Source organism: Genypterus blacodes, unplaced genomic scaffold, assembly GCF_046128005.1.
Source record: "Genypterus blacodes isolate CSIRO-AG114 ecotype Tasmania unplaced genomic scaffold, CSIRO-AGI_Gbla_v1 ptg000058l_1, whole genome shotgun sequence".
Classification (NCBI taxonomy): domain Eukaryota; kingdom Metazoa; phylum Chordata; class Actinopteri; order Ophidiiformes; family Ophidiidae; genus Genypterus; species Genypterus blacodes.
Genome location: NW_027466870.1, coordinates 4,431,293 through 4,444,676, shown reverse-complemented (window position 1 = coordinate 4,444,676; position 13,384 = coordinate 4,431,293). Strand labels below are relative to the sequence as shown.

Genomic DNA, 13,384 nt, shown 5'->3' with positions numbered 1-13,384 from the left:
AGAGCGACACAGGTAAGAGAAAACTAAGAGAGATATACAGACGACTGAGCCGGAGAAAGTCTCTTTTCATGCTTCCCACTGGGAACACTGAATCAGTGTGTTTCATATGTTCAGAACCGGTGGCCCGCATTAAAAGTGCCAATGTGAAACGGCATTATGAGACCAAACAGAAAATGGGAAATGTATGCGTTTGCTTCCTTTATTTTGTTTACATTTATTTAGTTAAACATTTTATTTGAACATGCACAATTTTCACATTAGATTTATTTATTTTATACTTATTTTGAAATGCAGCCCTACTTTAACTTGGTACTTATATGTTCTATGTTACGTGAAAATAAATATTGTCAAATCGTTTTTGAATCGTACTGAATTCATTTGATTTGACAGTCGGGTATTGATTACATGCAGATGTTGATACAACTAGGCTTCTTAAATATCACACTAAATAGTTAGACATTATGATCTTCCGGACCTTTGCTTCAAGAACTGTGCTCTACTGGAACTCTTTACATTTCAGTTGAATCCCCCTGTTTTAGTGCAACAAGAATTCTCGACCTCCTCGTCTCGTCTCGTTCTTCTTCCTGTTCCTGTTTCCCAGCAGCCATTAGTCTTCCTGTCACTGTTCTGCATCAATCCCACACTGCCACAATGGCCAGTGACAGCGTTCTGACTGGGCCGTGACAGACCTGCCACCCGCTCAGCCTGTCCCGGCCCGGCAGCGCTCCATAAGGAGAAGACAAACAGGCACCAAGTCCAAGAAAAGAAAAAAAACCTCTTCCTCTCCAAACTGGGTGGGTGACCATGCATCAAGACCAGACGTATAGGAGTGTGTGAGCGCTCATTCACTCTATATATACAGTATCGTTAGCCCTACTTACTTATTGAGCCCAGACTTTAATGGCGTTAGAATTTAAAACTCTCAAAATTATTTCATTAACAGCATTCAGCTTCTCAATCTTAATTTCTTATATTTACTGCAAGGTTGTCTGTGAATATGCAACAATTGGCATCAATGACTGAAGCTGCAACCAGCTTAACGAATTGAATGTGGTTGAACATTGATTTGGTTCCATCTTATTGAGAATAATTTATCAACTTCTCTTGCATTTTGCTCTCCTCTATCAAAATAATATTTCTCTAACACATTCACGTGACAATGGAGGAGTTCAGGCTGTGAACAACTGAATATGAACAGTTCAGCCATGATTCCTGAAGTTCCATGCAGCTCCACCATTAATGTCTAACGTCTACAGCATTGGTTTTAAAGGCATCATAAACACAATATACAGGCTACAATGACATGATGGTGGTACTCTCTCTCTCTGTCTCTCTCTCATACACTCCCCCACTCTTGATCTACTTAGATCTACAACATCCAACTGCCACTTAACCTCACTTTCTCTACTTACCCATCTGCCTGCCCCTTCAGCTTTCAATCCATCCATCATCCATCCTCGCCTCTAGCCCTATGAAATGACTCTATACTTGTGAACAGTATTAACCTCCCCCATCCAAAAGCACACACACACACGCGCGCGCAAAGGTAGTGAACATGCGCGCACACACACTTCTGATCAGATGTCACTTTACCTCTACTCAGAGTGCAATCTCAGGCTACTTCAGCCCTGCATCAGCCCCTCGCTGTGCAGGCTGTTGTTTCTCTGCTCAGCTTGCCTTTTCTTTATGTGTGACATTTTCCCTCTGTAAGGAGCCTCAGAGTGGCCTTATCATCTTTGGCCTTTTCATTCTCCTGGGCTTTGAACCTGCGCCTGTGAACTCTCCTCCACTCGCAGGCACAGACAAACACACTCGTGACACAGACATATTCACGGATGTAAAAAAAAAAATACCCCCCATTTATGATACATCAGTGCTAATTGGGTTTCAACCTTCCGTCCTCGCATCTAAGAACACACACAGTCCCGCAATGAAGCGTGGACATGGAGCGGACATTACTGTTATTATATATTTGCATTGATATCATTAAATGAGAAGATACAGCAGAATGAAGGCCCTCTCCCTTGCATAATTTAAGGCTTTAGAAAGTCTGTTATAAGAACATGGAATGGATGTGTATGTGTGTGTGCAGTATATGTGTGTCACTGTGTCAACATGTGTGTGGTATTAAGAGCAGAGTGGATATGTACAGACTTTAAATGATGTCTACCTACATACAGTATATGAAGCGTTACACCTCACCTCACACACACACACACACACACACACACACACACACACACACACACACACACACAGGCTGACAGAGTAAATGTAAACCTCCTGTCTCTCATCTATAGAGCGGTGCAGAGAGATTCACCTCTATAAAACAATTACTGTAAATGTAAACAAGAATGTATTTGTAAATCAAAGCTGCATATTTGAAATGATATCCAGAAAAATGCATCATAAACAAATGAGCAACTTCTAGATCATCATAAGAATTAGTCATTGATATTGATTTTGTTTTCACCTTTCTCTTTCGCTTCAGAGTTACTCTCCAGTGAAGTGGCTGATGTGCTGTGGCTGCTCGGCGCTGTGTCCGCTCGCAAAGCCACTTTAGTCGACGACTGGCATGGACTCGATGCTCCAGAAGAAGATTTTCAAGCTTCAGGGAAAACCAAGTATGTGCATAAATCCATATTATATACAACAACCTGTTATTATACACATACAGTACATCCAGCCAAGGGTCCTTTTGATGTCAAACAAAGCGGCTTGGAATGGGATGTTCAAATTACCAATGACAGTTCTCTGTCATGTGGAATCAGCTTTGACACTTTATGAAGCAGTGTTGGTTGAGAGAGGTTGATTTTCAAAGCGTGTGTGTGTTCAGACCTACGTATATGGTCTCTGTTGCTTTTGCTCTAGTGGCATTTCATATCAATGTGATCCAAGTTGATGATTTAACCTCATGAATTCTCAAATTTACATAAAATAGGAAATCTTATGGTGACAATGGATCAAACATTATAAGATATTGCATCATAAAGTAATGTGCATGTGTTTTAATCAAGTATATGCACGTATGGAGGCTGTATATAAAGTGTACACTTGGAGTTAATTTGTCTCCTCTCAGTGTCCCTGTGCAGTCTTGCGTAGGCTGGACTGGAGGCCTGTGTGTGTGAGTGTGTGTGTGGGGGTGTGTGTGTGTGCAGTTCTTGCTCTAATCCGCCCCTCAGATCAACGTTGGTGGTGGAGTGTGAGCGAGCCAGAGGAGGAGAAAGTGAGGTGTTGGGGGGGGGGAGAGAGAGAGAGAGAGAGATGGCTGAGATAGTCATATGGACGTCTAATGGAAGTTCCAGCTGAGAAAACAGAAAATACCCGAGGAACATTAAAAACCTGAGGGGTGAAAAATATGCGAGGCCTGGCGAGAGGTCAGATTCCCACCGCATCTAATTCAATTTCACCAAGTGTAAGAAAAAGCTCTGCTGCTCTCCATGCACGCAGGAAATGCGCAGCAAACACGCTCATTTTACACCTTCATCATCCAGAAAAGTGACATCATTCAGCTGGTTTCCAATGCAAATGCTCTATTTTGCAGCACAGATGATCTTTGTGTTTGTGTAGCATTTTACAACTGGGCTGATTGATGGTGAATGCGAAACAGATCACGTTTGCCTCGTTTATTTTCCCTTTAGTGCAGAGATTGTGATCTTGCAGCTTCGGTCGTGACAGCAGGCATCAAATAGAATCTCCAGAAATAAATGTTATTAAAAAAATGTGTTTATAGACCAGGAGCTGATTGAATTAAACGTTTTATTTAGACTGGAGCTCCATTCCTGCGGTTAATCCCTGTTGTTTGATCCGCTCCATGCTCCTCCTTTATCAGCTGCTTTTCAGGTTAAGCAGAGGGTCTTTGCCTTTAGAGCTCGGTGTTTCTCCCGAGTGTGTGAGGAGCCCTGTTTCAACACACACACACCAGTCTCCATGCAGGCAGCCGAGGTGGAGTCTTGCTGGTGGTCTTGGTCGGGCCTGGTAGAGACATTAGTGCAGCATTTTGGGGAGAACGGGGAGTCCCATAGACAGCCCTCACTTCTCTAAATAAACATTAGTCTTAAAAAGTTTGGCCCCGCGACCTCAGCCTGATCGCGTTTCACTCTGGATGGTAAACTTCAATTTTATCGCGAGGTTTCCCCCCCACTTGCCTCTTGAAAACACACTTTCACGCCGAAAAAAAAGATTAGATGTCAACTTAAACAAAGTTTCCTTTTCACCTTTCTTGCGGCACACAGGGGGCTGCAGTGTTGCACACACACACTCACACACACACATATACACACACACACACAGAGCTGACTTTCTGGTGGATTAATCACGTTTGAAATAAAACCATTACAACCATTAGATGGATTAAAAACAACAATGTCTGTGTTGTTTCAAATGCACACTTGATTTATTCTCCCTTTACTCTCTGACAGCTCCCAGTTTGCTTATAGACCAAGAATGAAAGGCAGCATTTATCTCCAACTAATATCAATTAACCTTATTTAGACTCAAACTAAAATAAATAAAAATGCCACATCTCAGTATGTATACATGCTTAAAGGGCCAGTTTGTGAATTAACTGCATATTAACCTCATTTCTGCTTGTTTTAACATTTTCTGGCAACAATAGTGATATTTTTGTATAGTCTAAAGGTTGAAAACAGACCTGCAGCTCAAATATCTTCACAATATAAAGATGTTGATCCTTTAGAAGCCCCATTAGTGTGACTTGTAAAGCCTGTAATAATAATGAATAGTGATGGGGTGTAATAAGCTGCTATGAATCCAAGCTGTGAGCTTAATGCGCTGAAATCAAAGGTCAAAGGGAAGAAGCCTTCAGTAATAAAGCGCCCGCATGACCCCGCTGATGGTGTGTGTGAGAGCGGCCTGCAGCAGCTGCGCCTTTCCGTCAAAGTGAAGCGCAGAACCGACCGGAGACGTCTTCGTTCAACGACCAGGGTGGGGAGGTGGGGGGGTTCCCAACATAGGGTCAAGAGCACTGCCGGTGGACGTGGACAGGCTTCCAAGAGGGTCCACAGATAGCAGATAAAAGAGGAGAAAATGGGAAGTGTGTGTATGTGTGCGTGTGCGTGTGTGCACCTTACCCAACGTCAACCTAAATACGCTGATCCACTTCCATCAGGTCGAAATGATGCTTTGTGTGTGTGTGTGTGTGTGTGTGTGTGTGTGTGTGTGTGTGTGTGTGTGTGTGTGTGTGTGTGTGTGTGGGCGGCGGCTCTGCAGCAGGTGTTCCAGCGTGTTAGAGTCGGCGGGGTGAAGATCTTCCAAAGTTAATATTGTGTTTCGCAGAGATGATGGGGAGTTCACTGTCCTGCTTTATTTACACACTCTAAATTAATTAAGCGGAGGATTCCACCGTCTGCTGCGAAAACACGCCGAGGCTGCGGGGGGAGAGACGGAGAGCCGAGAGGGGAGGCGGCGGTGATTTATAGCCGCGGTGCAGCGCGGGGCCGCGGCTCGCCTCTCCTCACAGGCCGGGGAGCCGCCGGGGGGACCGGGGCCAGAACATTCCTCCGCTCTATGTGAGGGCGAGGAGGCTCACACACCACACACACACACACATATATACTGTATACACACACACATAAAGAGAGACACACACGAGTCAGACAGGGGTGTAGGAGATAAGAGGCATTTAGGTGCCCTGAAAAGTGTAAGATTCAGCGTTACAGCATGAGAGGGACTGACCTGTGAGTGTCTGCTGACGTATCTCACTTTGAAATGATGATGGACCTTTCTTTAAAGTCTTTTCTATTCTGTTCTTTAACTCTTAGTGTATACTTCAGACAGTCTCCATACTTATACTTCATTATAACACATGCACATTACTTTATGATTCAATATCTCCTCATGTCTTATCCATTGTAATCATAACATTTTCCACATTAATTCACAGCACATACAGTATATGTAAATGAGAGTACGTATGGGGTTAATCTGTTAAATCAACTTGGATCGCATTGATGTTTGCAAGTTTGGCACTTATTAATATGAAAAAATATGTAGTTTCACCATTGCAGAATTAGTTAACGTATTAAGAGGATTTGTCTGTGAATGTTGTTGATTTTATATGAAATCAAATCTACAGTAAAAATGTGCAAACCTTTGTCAGCCTATAAGAAATCAAATGAAACTAATACACAATTTACATGAAAAATGGATAAATTAGACCATCCTAGGAAATAATACAAGTAAACTACTAATTTAAAACAAAGCAATCGTTTAAAAAAAAAAAAAAATTTAAAAGGTATTTTTGCAGTCAGTTGTATTTTTAATTCGGTTGAAGGCTTTATTCGTTATACAAATGTGTGCAGTAATGATTCTGCTAATGCTGAGTCCGTAAAAATATACAGATGTTCTACACAGCAAGAATAATGTAACTTGACAGCATATTACTACAGATTAACGAACGAGACCTCATTTTAGACTGTAACAAATTCTGCTTCCAGACATTTGACCATTATTTAATCATTTTGTGTTTAAAATCCTACAAATCAGCAGATCCAATAATGAGCACTGGAGGGAAGTTAATGCTCTTGCCACTTAATGTAAATGAAATTCATTTTAACTCTATGTGTGTGTGTGAAATTATGCAATTTTAAAAATTGCAATTGACTCCAAATAAATTCAATTTTGCAGTGTGACCTTGAAGACTATAATAACCTCTCCCTCTTTCTCTCTCTCTCTCTCTCTCTCTCTCTCTCTCTCTCTCTCTCTCTCTCTCTCTCTCTCTCTCTCTCTCTCTCTCTCTCTCTCTCTCTCTCTCTCCCATCATACACACACACACACACACACACACACACACACACCGCAGCCCCTAGTCGTGTCAGCATTAAGTTGCCCCATCAGGACGCAGCATTGATCAGGAATAACGCAGCATTATTGGCAAATCGGTGGAAACGATCCTGCTTTAATCTCCTGCTGCTGCGCGTCAGACCGCAAGGTGACACTCTCATTAAAATAACAACAAATAGAATAACACTCAGAGATGCTACGTTTTGTTGACAAGCAGCTCGAGTTAAACACCAGCCTGACATCTGAGCCTATAAAACACATTACAGTGGCAGAAAATCCGGATTTGATCTCACACGCCCTCGTCTCGACATGTGGAAGTGGTTAGAATTCAGAGATGGAGAATTGCCTTGAAATTTATAAATGTGTTTCTGGTGACCGAGTCATTTGGCTGTCACTTCACATATCCCTCACTCCCCGGCTCGTTTGAGAAAATGTTCCGGGAAGAGGAAGAAGAAGATGAAGAAAAATGACTAATGTCGCGGTGGTAAATCCAGACTCCCATCCCGGTGCAGAGACCCTGGGTGGTCCCCGAAGTGACAACCGCAAGGAAACCGAAGCATCTCCCTCTAAAGCCGGTGCAGCCTGTGATGCTACGACCCGTGAGACAACTTGAAGAAATTAAAGGGCGTTTGTGTGTGCGGGTGAGTGTGTGTGTGTGATCCTTCAGTGTGGCCTGTAATCTCAAAGCAAAGACAAAGCTGAAACTCCAAGAAAATATGGCTTCAGTCTTAAATCGTCCGTTATCAAAGTCGGTTCCTTTGGCTGAACCCTGCCACGGATCTGTGTGTGTGTGTGTGAGAGAGAGAGAGAGAGAGAGTTAGTGTGTGCGAGCGTGTGTGTGTGGGTTATGCTCAGGGTTTCGTGATTTTTATTGGCTTGCTTTCCTTTCACGCTGTTGTTAAAATGCTTTTTTAAGCGTGTCTGCAAAGGCTTCATGTGGACTTTTTAATGGACTGATGCGGGTCCGTAATGACTCCCCGCCTCAGTGCGCCTGCGCGGGGGGAGGAAAACTTCAATAGATCTTGATCGTGTGTTTCTCCGCCTCATTTACTGCCCAGGCGGGTATCTATTATCGTTCATACACAGGGATGGACTCTAATCGCGTTCGATTTATTTACCGGTTGATCAATTGTCCCAATTTGCACCCATGTTACAAGGAAAAAAGAAATAAAGGAGTAAATAGAGCTTGTGTGTGGATAAAGAAAGCAGTCATGTGTGTTGGTTCTCGTTTCAAAAGGCCTTCAGTGGAGCTGTGTTAGGGTGTGTGTGTGTGTGTGTGGGAGGGGTGAACAGAGGAGTCAGCCCCCCCACCCTTCATCCTTAATAATCATCTGTCAAAACACCCGCAAACTAATTTACCCATTTGCACAGAGATGTGGTAAATAAAGGAGGCTTTGCACCCGCACCCCTTTTCTGCAGAAACATGTGTGAAAAAGACCAATGGCTCCTGTTTTCTGTGGCCGGACGAGTCCAACTGCTTCCCCTTTGTGTTCGTATCCCGAGCCGGGCGCAGAGGACATGAAAGCGGGCCGAGCCGAGCCGAGGGCCTTTTGAGAAGATTGCTTTTCAGGGGTCTAAATGTGTGTGGCTGGGCTCGCCGGGGGGACCGCTCGCTGTGCGCAACATTCAGTCCCTTGGGCCAGGGGTCCACGCTGACAACATCAACAAACGGATGGGAGAGGGAGGGGGGGGGAAGGAAAGTGTGTATGTGTGTGTGAGTAATGGGGGGGGGGGGGGGGGGGGGGGGGGGGGTGCAAGCCGCATTATGGCGGATTAGGAGCCCTGATGAAAAATGCTGCAACAAATTAGCAACGAAACCCCAAAGGATCGCGGGCAGATCCGTGTTCACTTTCAATTACAGCCCCGCCAAGGCCCCGCGGACGCCCCCATTCATTTAGGGGCCTTTGTACGCCGCTATAAATGGGCCTTTACAACCAGCAGAGAGCCACACAGGAGGAATGCGTGCGCGCGCGCGCGTGTGTGTGTGTGTGTGTGTGAGACCTTCCTCACTGTATGTCACACTACAGGGTTTTGTTGTGTGTTTTTTATCACAAACAAAAAATATAGACGACACTTAATCTACTTTTCGAGCCGTGTGTGTTTGTGTATGTGTGTGTAGACGTATCATCCATTCATCCGTCTGACCCTCTTGAGATTTGCTGCATGAGAAGGAGATTTGCGCTGAATAATGTGCAAATAGGTAAACAAAGAAAATACACAACAAAAATCTCTAATTACTCACAAATCCTTCCAATTAAATTCGATTAAAAATGAAAACTATTTAACCAATATGGCATTGAAATGGCTTTCGATTGGGTTTATTGTGTGAATATGAAAGGAGTAATTTATAAACACTGCGTCTAATTATAACTGATCTGCAGTCTTAACTCATCTGTCTGCAGCTCTGACACCAAAGCAACAACACAACTTAAGCCCCAAACTCTATTTTTTTGTTGTTTTCAAATTCACAAACATTTATTATTCTTGTCATTACAACAGAAAATGACCTATGAACAAACATTGAGGCATCTCTCTATTGGCAACACGTGACAGAACTGTTATGTTTCACAGGATAAAGTGTGAAAGAGATTAGGGAACGAACAACAATTAGAAGGTCGAGAGAGGTAATGCGCTTTTTTTTATAACAAACCCACGAAGCCTACGGACGACATGAAATGATATTATCACAAATTATCACCACGTATCGAGGAGATTCAGGAGGAAAGTGGAAAATTGTTATTTTTGTATCAGAAACCCCCTTTTTTCTCCTCCATGTGCTTTCTAAGTCAAACCTGAGTTTTGCCATCTCCTTCAGCCAGTCACACACACACACACACACACACACACACATAAACCCACACACACATAAACCCACACACACATAACAAAACAATATAAATCATAATAAAATTTAATTATATTTAAGAAAATCGAAATCTATCCCCCGTAGCGTGAGTGACACATTAAGTTATGTTAAAATAAACACAATCCCCATTTGTCCTTTTTTTCTCCCACTGCACCTGAAGGCCGCAGAGGACATGCAGAGCCAACAAGTGCACAATCAGAAATGTTTTTAAAAAAGAATCTTTCACCAGGTTTCACCCCTTTTCTCTCATTATTATACACACATTTACACATTATAAATAAACCTCTCGATCTCCTTTAACATCGCAGGGGAAACACAAAGTATGGAGATACAACAAAACTCTTATTTCACCAGGAATAATCTTCCTACCTTCACACAGGATGACGCCACTTTTGGGCTTTCTAATAAGAGAGTTTCAGTTTTTAGAAATGGCAACTGTTCATATTCGACGTTTTGCCGGAAAAGCTCTGAGTTTGTGGTTGTAAAACGTTTTCCTGTGACAGGTTCAAATGGCTGGAAGCGGAGGCCAGCGCCGGGGTCAGCATGGCCAGGATCTGCGCCTGGCTGCCCGGCTGCGCGCTGTAGGAAGAGGCGGTGGAGTTGGCAGCACCGATGATATTGTCAATGGAAAACGAGGGCCGAGTGGGAGTGTTGGAGTCCGGCTTGAGAGGCGGCAGAGTCGGACTCAGCTGCGGGTAAAAGGGCTTCCGTAAGTCGGCTCCTAGAAGGGAAGGCAGGGGGTGCGGTGCGGGGAATATGGAGGCGGATGCCGGTAAGGTGCACGGGACGTTGGGGAAGGCGAAGGAGCCCCCCGTGTGGTGCGGGTGGTACGGGTTGTGAGCTGCGTGGAAGTTCTGCAGCTGGAGTCCATAGTTGTATCCGTACGGGCCGTATCCAAACCCGGGCAGGAACCCCCCGGAGTCCCGCAGGATCTCATTGGTCTGGTGCCTCTTGAAGCGTTTCCTCCTGCGCAAGAAGCTCCCGTTGTCGAACATGTCTGCCGAATCCGGGTCGAGGGTCCAGTAGTTGCCCTTCCCGGGGTTCCCAGGCTCCCGGGGGATTTTGACGAAGCAGTCGTTCAGGGAAAGATTGTGGCGGATGGAGTTTTGCCAGGCAGGGAATTTCTCCCGGTAGTATGGGAATCTGCTGCTGATGAACTCGCAGATCTCGCTGAGGGTAAGGCGCTTCTTCGGGCTCTGCAGGATCGCCATGGTGATCAGGGCGATGTAGGAGTACGGCGGCTTCACCAGGGCGCCTTTCCTACCTTTGTCCCCGATCACCGTCCCTGCCTCCGCCGTGGACCCCATCTGCTCCGACGGGCAGTCCGAGCTGCTGAGCCCGGGAGAGGAGACCCTCTCTGCCGCGGTCTGGGAGTAATTATCGTCGGAGTCATTGTCCAGGTCAAACTCGTGGTGGATGTACTTTCCGTCCTTTCCAACGGATAGGTCGCCCCCGACCACGTCGATGTCCAAATCTTCGGACAATGCAGAGCTGTCGGACATATCCGTTCCTAAAGTCATCCTTGGAGACACCGTCCCTCTTCCTCCTCTCTCCCAGATTCCCTCTCTGGACACACTCTCTCCCCCTCTCCCCTTTCAGTCGCACCAGCTTTCAACTTTACCTCCAACTGTTGAACGTGCACATGTCTAGAATCGATTGAGATAAAATTGAAAATAGATAACTCTGATGCGCGGATTTTGCAACTCCGGATCGTCGTCCTATAAGCTGATCAAACCGGGCTGCGAGAGGCTCTCATCGAGGAGAAAAGTTCAGATTTTCAGCCACAAATCACAGAATTCTGCACCGCTGCGGGCTTTAGATTAGTTTGCATTGGCAGATTTCCGTCTGGGGTTAGTTCATGCGGTATAATATCAAAAACGCTACCTCTGGATATCCACGAATCTCTCCAAAAATGCCTTTTACGCACGGGTTTGGGGAGGTATCCAAGCAGACTGTCACTCTATCCTCCTTAGTTCTCAAAAGCTATTTATCGGACCACACAGGTCACGTGGTTCTTGAGTCACAGCTACCAGGAACAGACTGGATGGAATCACTGCAAAAAATACCACTTTCATGTCTCAACTCGAGTCTTTATAGTCTCGTTTCACGGGGGAAACTGGGATCACTGGATCATCTCACTTGATTCACGCGTTGTATTTGTAAGCATTTCATGTTTTTCAACGATTTGGTACAACTGCATATCATTTTATTTGGTGAATATCCAGACAAATCTCCTGTCTTTAGGAAAATCGTCTCTTTTCACATTAAACTGCGTGTGGATTTGTCTCTCTGATGCTTCACTGCCGCTAAAACGCAACTTTAACGCTGCACTCTAGAGTCCAGTGCCTCACTCAGGCTGACATTTTTTGCAGTGTAAGGTGAGTGCGTGTAAGGTGTGCATGATGATGGTGAGAGTGCTCTAAAATATCCCGGGAGCGCAGTGCGGCCATATAGAGTGACATGTTTAATACGCTCAGTGTAAACAGGTGGACGAGGTTTGAACCGCTGCACATCAAAGCACAACCGAGATGAAGAAAAGAGGCGATAATTCTTCTATAATTTTATTAATACAAATTCCCTTATAAGCGTGTATCCGTTTGAACCAGATTTGTTTGAATTTGACCAAATTAGGCTACAATAATAATCAGAGTTTCATTCCTGCAGGTTTTTTAGTTCTTTGTCATATTTTGCTCTTTTTCTTCTGGTCTCCAAACAGAAACGGTTGCGTCATTTTTTTGCTTCCAATAAATATCATAAGTGAGCTATTGTATCATGGCTCGTATAATAAATGCGCTGATGAGTCTGAGCCGGTGTTAAATCCGCCTTCGAAGCCTGTTGGCCGGTACTTTGACTCCCTGATCACTTCTCACGGGTTTTATGTGTTACTTCTCCAGAACTTACAACATTATCCATCAACATTTTCTGCATAATTCAGAGGACTACACGAGAGTAAAGCCATCCGCAACCTGCTCCAACTCGTCATCGCCAGTGGATGACATGTGTCATAATGTAATGTGTGTGTGTGTGTGTGTGTGATGTGTGCGGGCCTGCTTTGGAGCGAGACAGGCGGACATTCCAGTTCATTACGCTGCAGAAACACGGAGTTACTGTAATGCGCTCACATCAGCACCCCATTCATCTTATAGGATTTAACCTACAGCCTCACGGTTTGGTTTAAAATCTTGGCTTGGGTGGAAACCAGAATTTTTTTCACAGCAAAGAACACTTTATACACGTTTGCAACTCGAAATAAATAACAAATTATTGTTATTATTATTATTATTATTATTATCATTATTATTATTATTATTATTCGTTTGGTTTTATGTCATTATTTCTTCACGTCTTTTCCATGCATTATTATTCAGACTGTTCATTTAAATTAATTTTGTTTAATTTTAAACCAGTAAATCATATTACTTTACAAATAGAATAAACAACAAATAATGACAATGGTTTTAAAAATCATTAAGAATGTGTTTGGGTGGGTGTGTGTGTGTGTGTGTGTGTGTGTGTGTGTGTGTGTGAGCGCGTAAGAGAGCTTCGTATCTATTGGCCTGTTTTTGCAATATGAATTTTAATTAGAGACAGAATGGCGTTGGTGTTTTATTAGGTTTCTTGGTTCTCCCTGCAGTATATTAATATGCTACGCGGGCTGTTAAGACGTTTCTCCCTATGTACCGCAAAGATTCGACTAGATTGTATTTACATTGG

General features: G+C 44.0%; 1 protein-coding gene across 1 annotated transcript; it reads right to left on the bottom strand.

Moving 5' to 3' along the window:
• Positions 1 to 9,168: 9,168 nt before the first annotated feature.
• On the bottom strand, positions 9,169 to 11,613 carry foxd2 (forkhead box D2). The gene has a single exon (XM_076153358.1). The coding sequence runs from the start codon at positions 11,188 to 11,190 to the stop codon at positions 10,093 to 10,095; it is 1,098 nt and encodes a 365-aa protein (XP_076009473.1). The 5' UTR covers positions 11,191 to 11,613; the 3' UTR covers positions 9,169 to 10,092.
• Between the last annotated feature and the right edge of the window lie 1,771 nt (positions 11,614 to 13,384).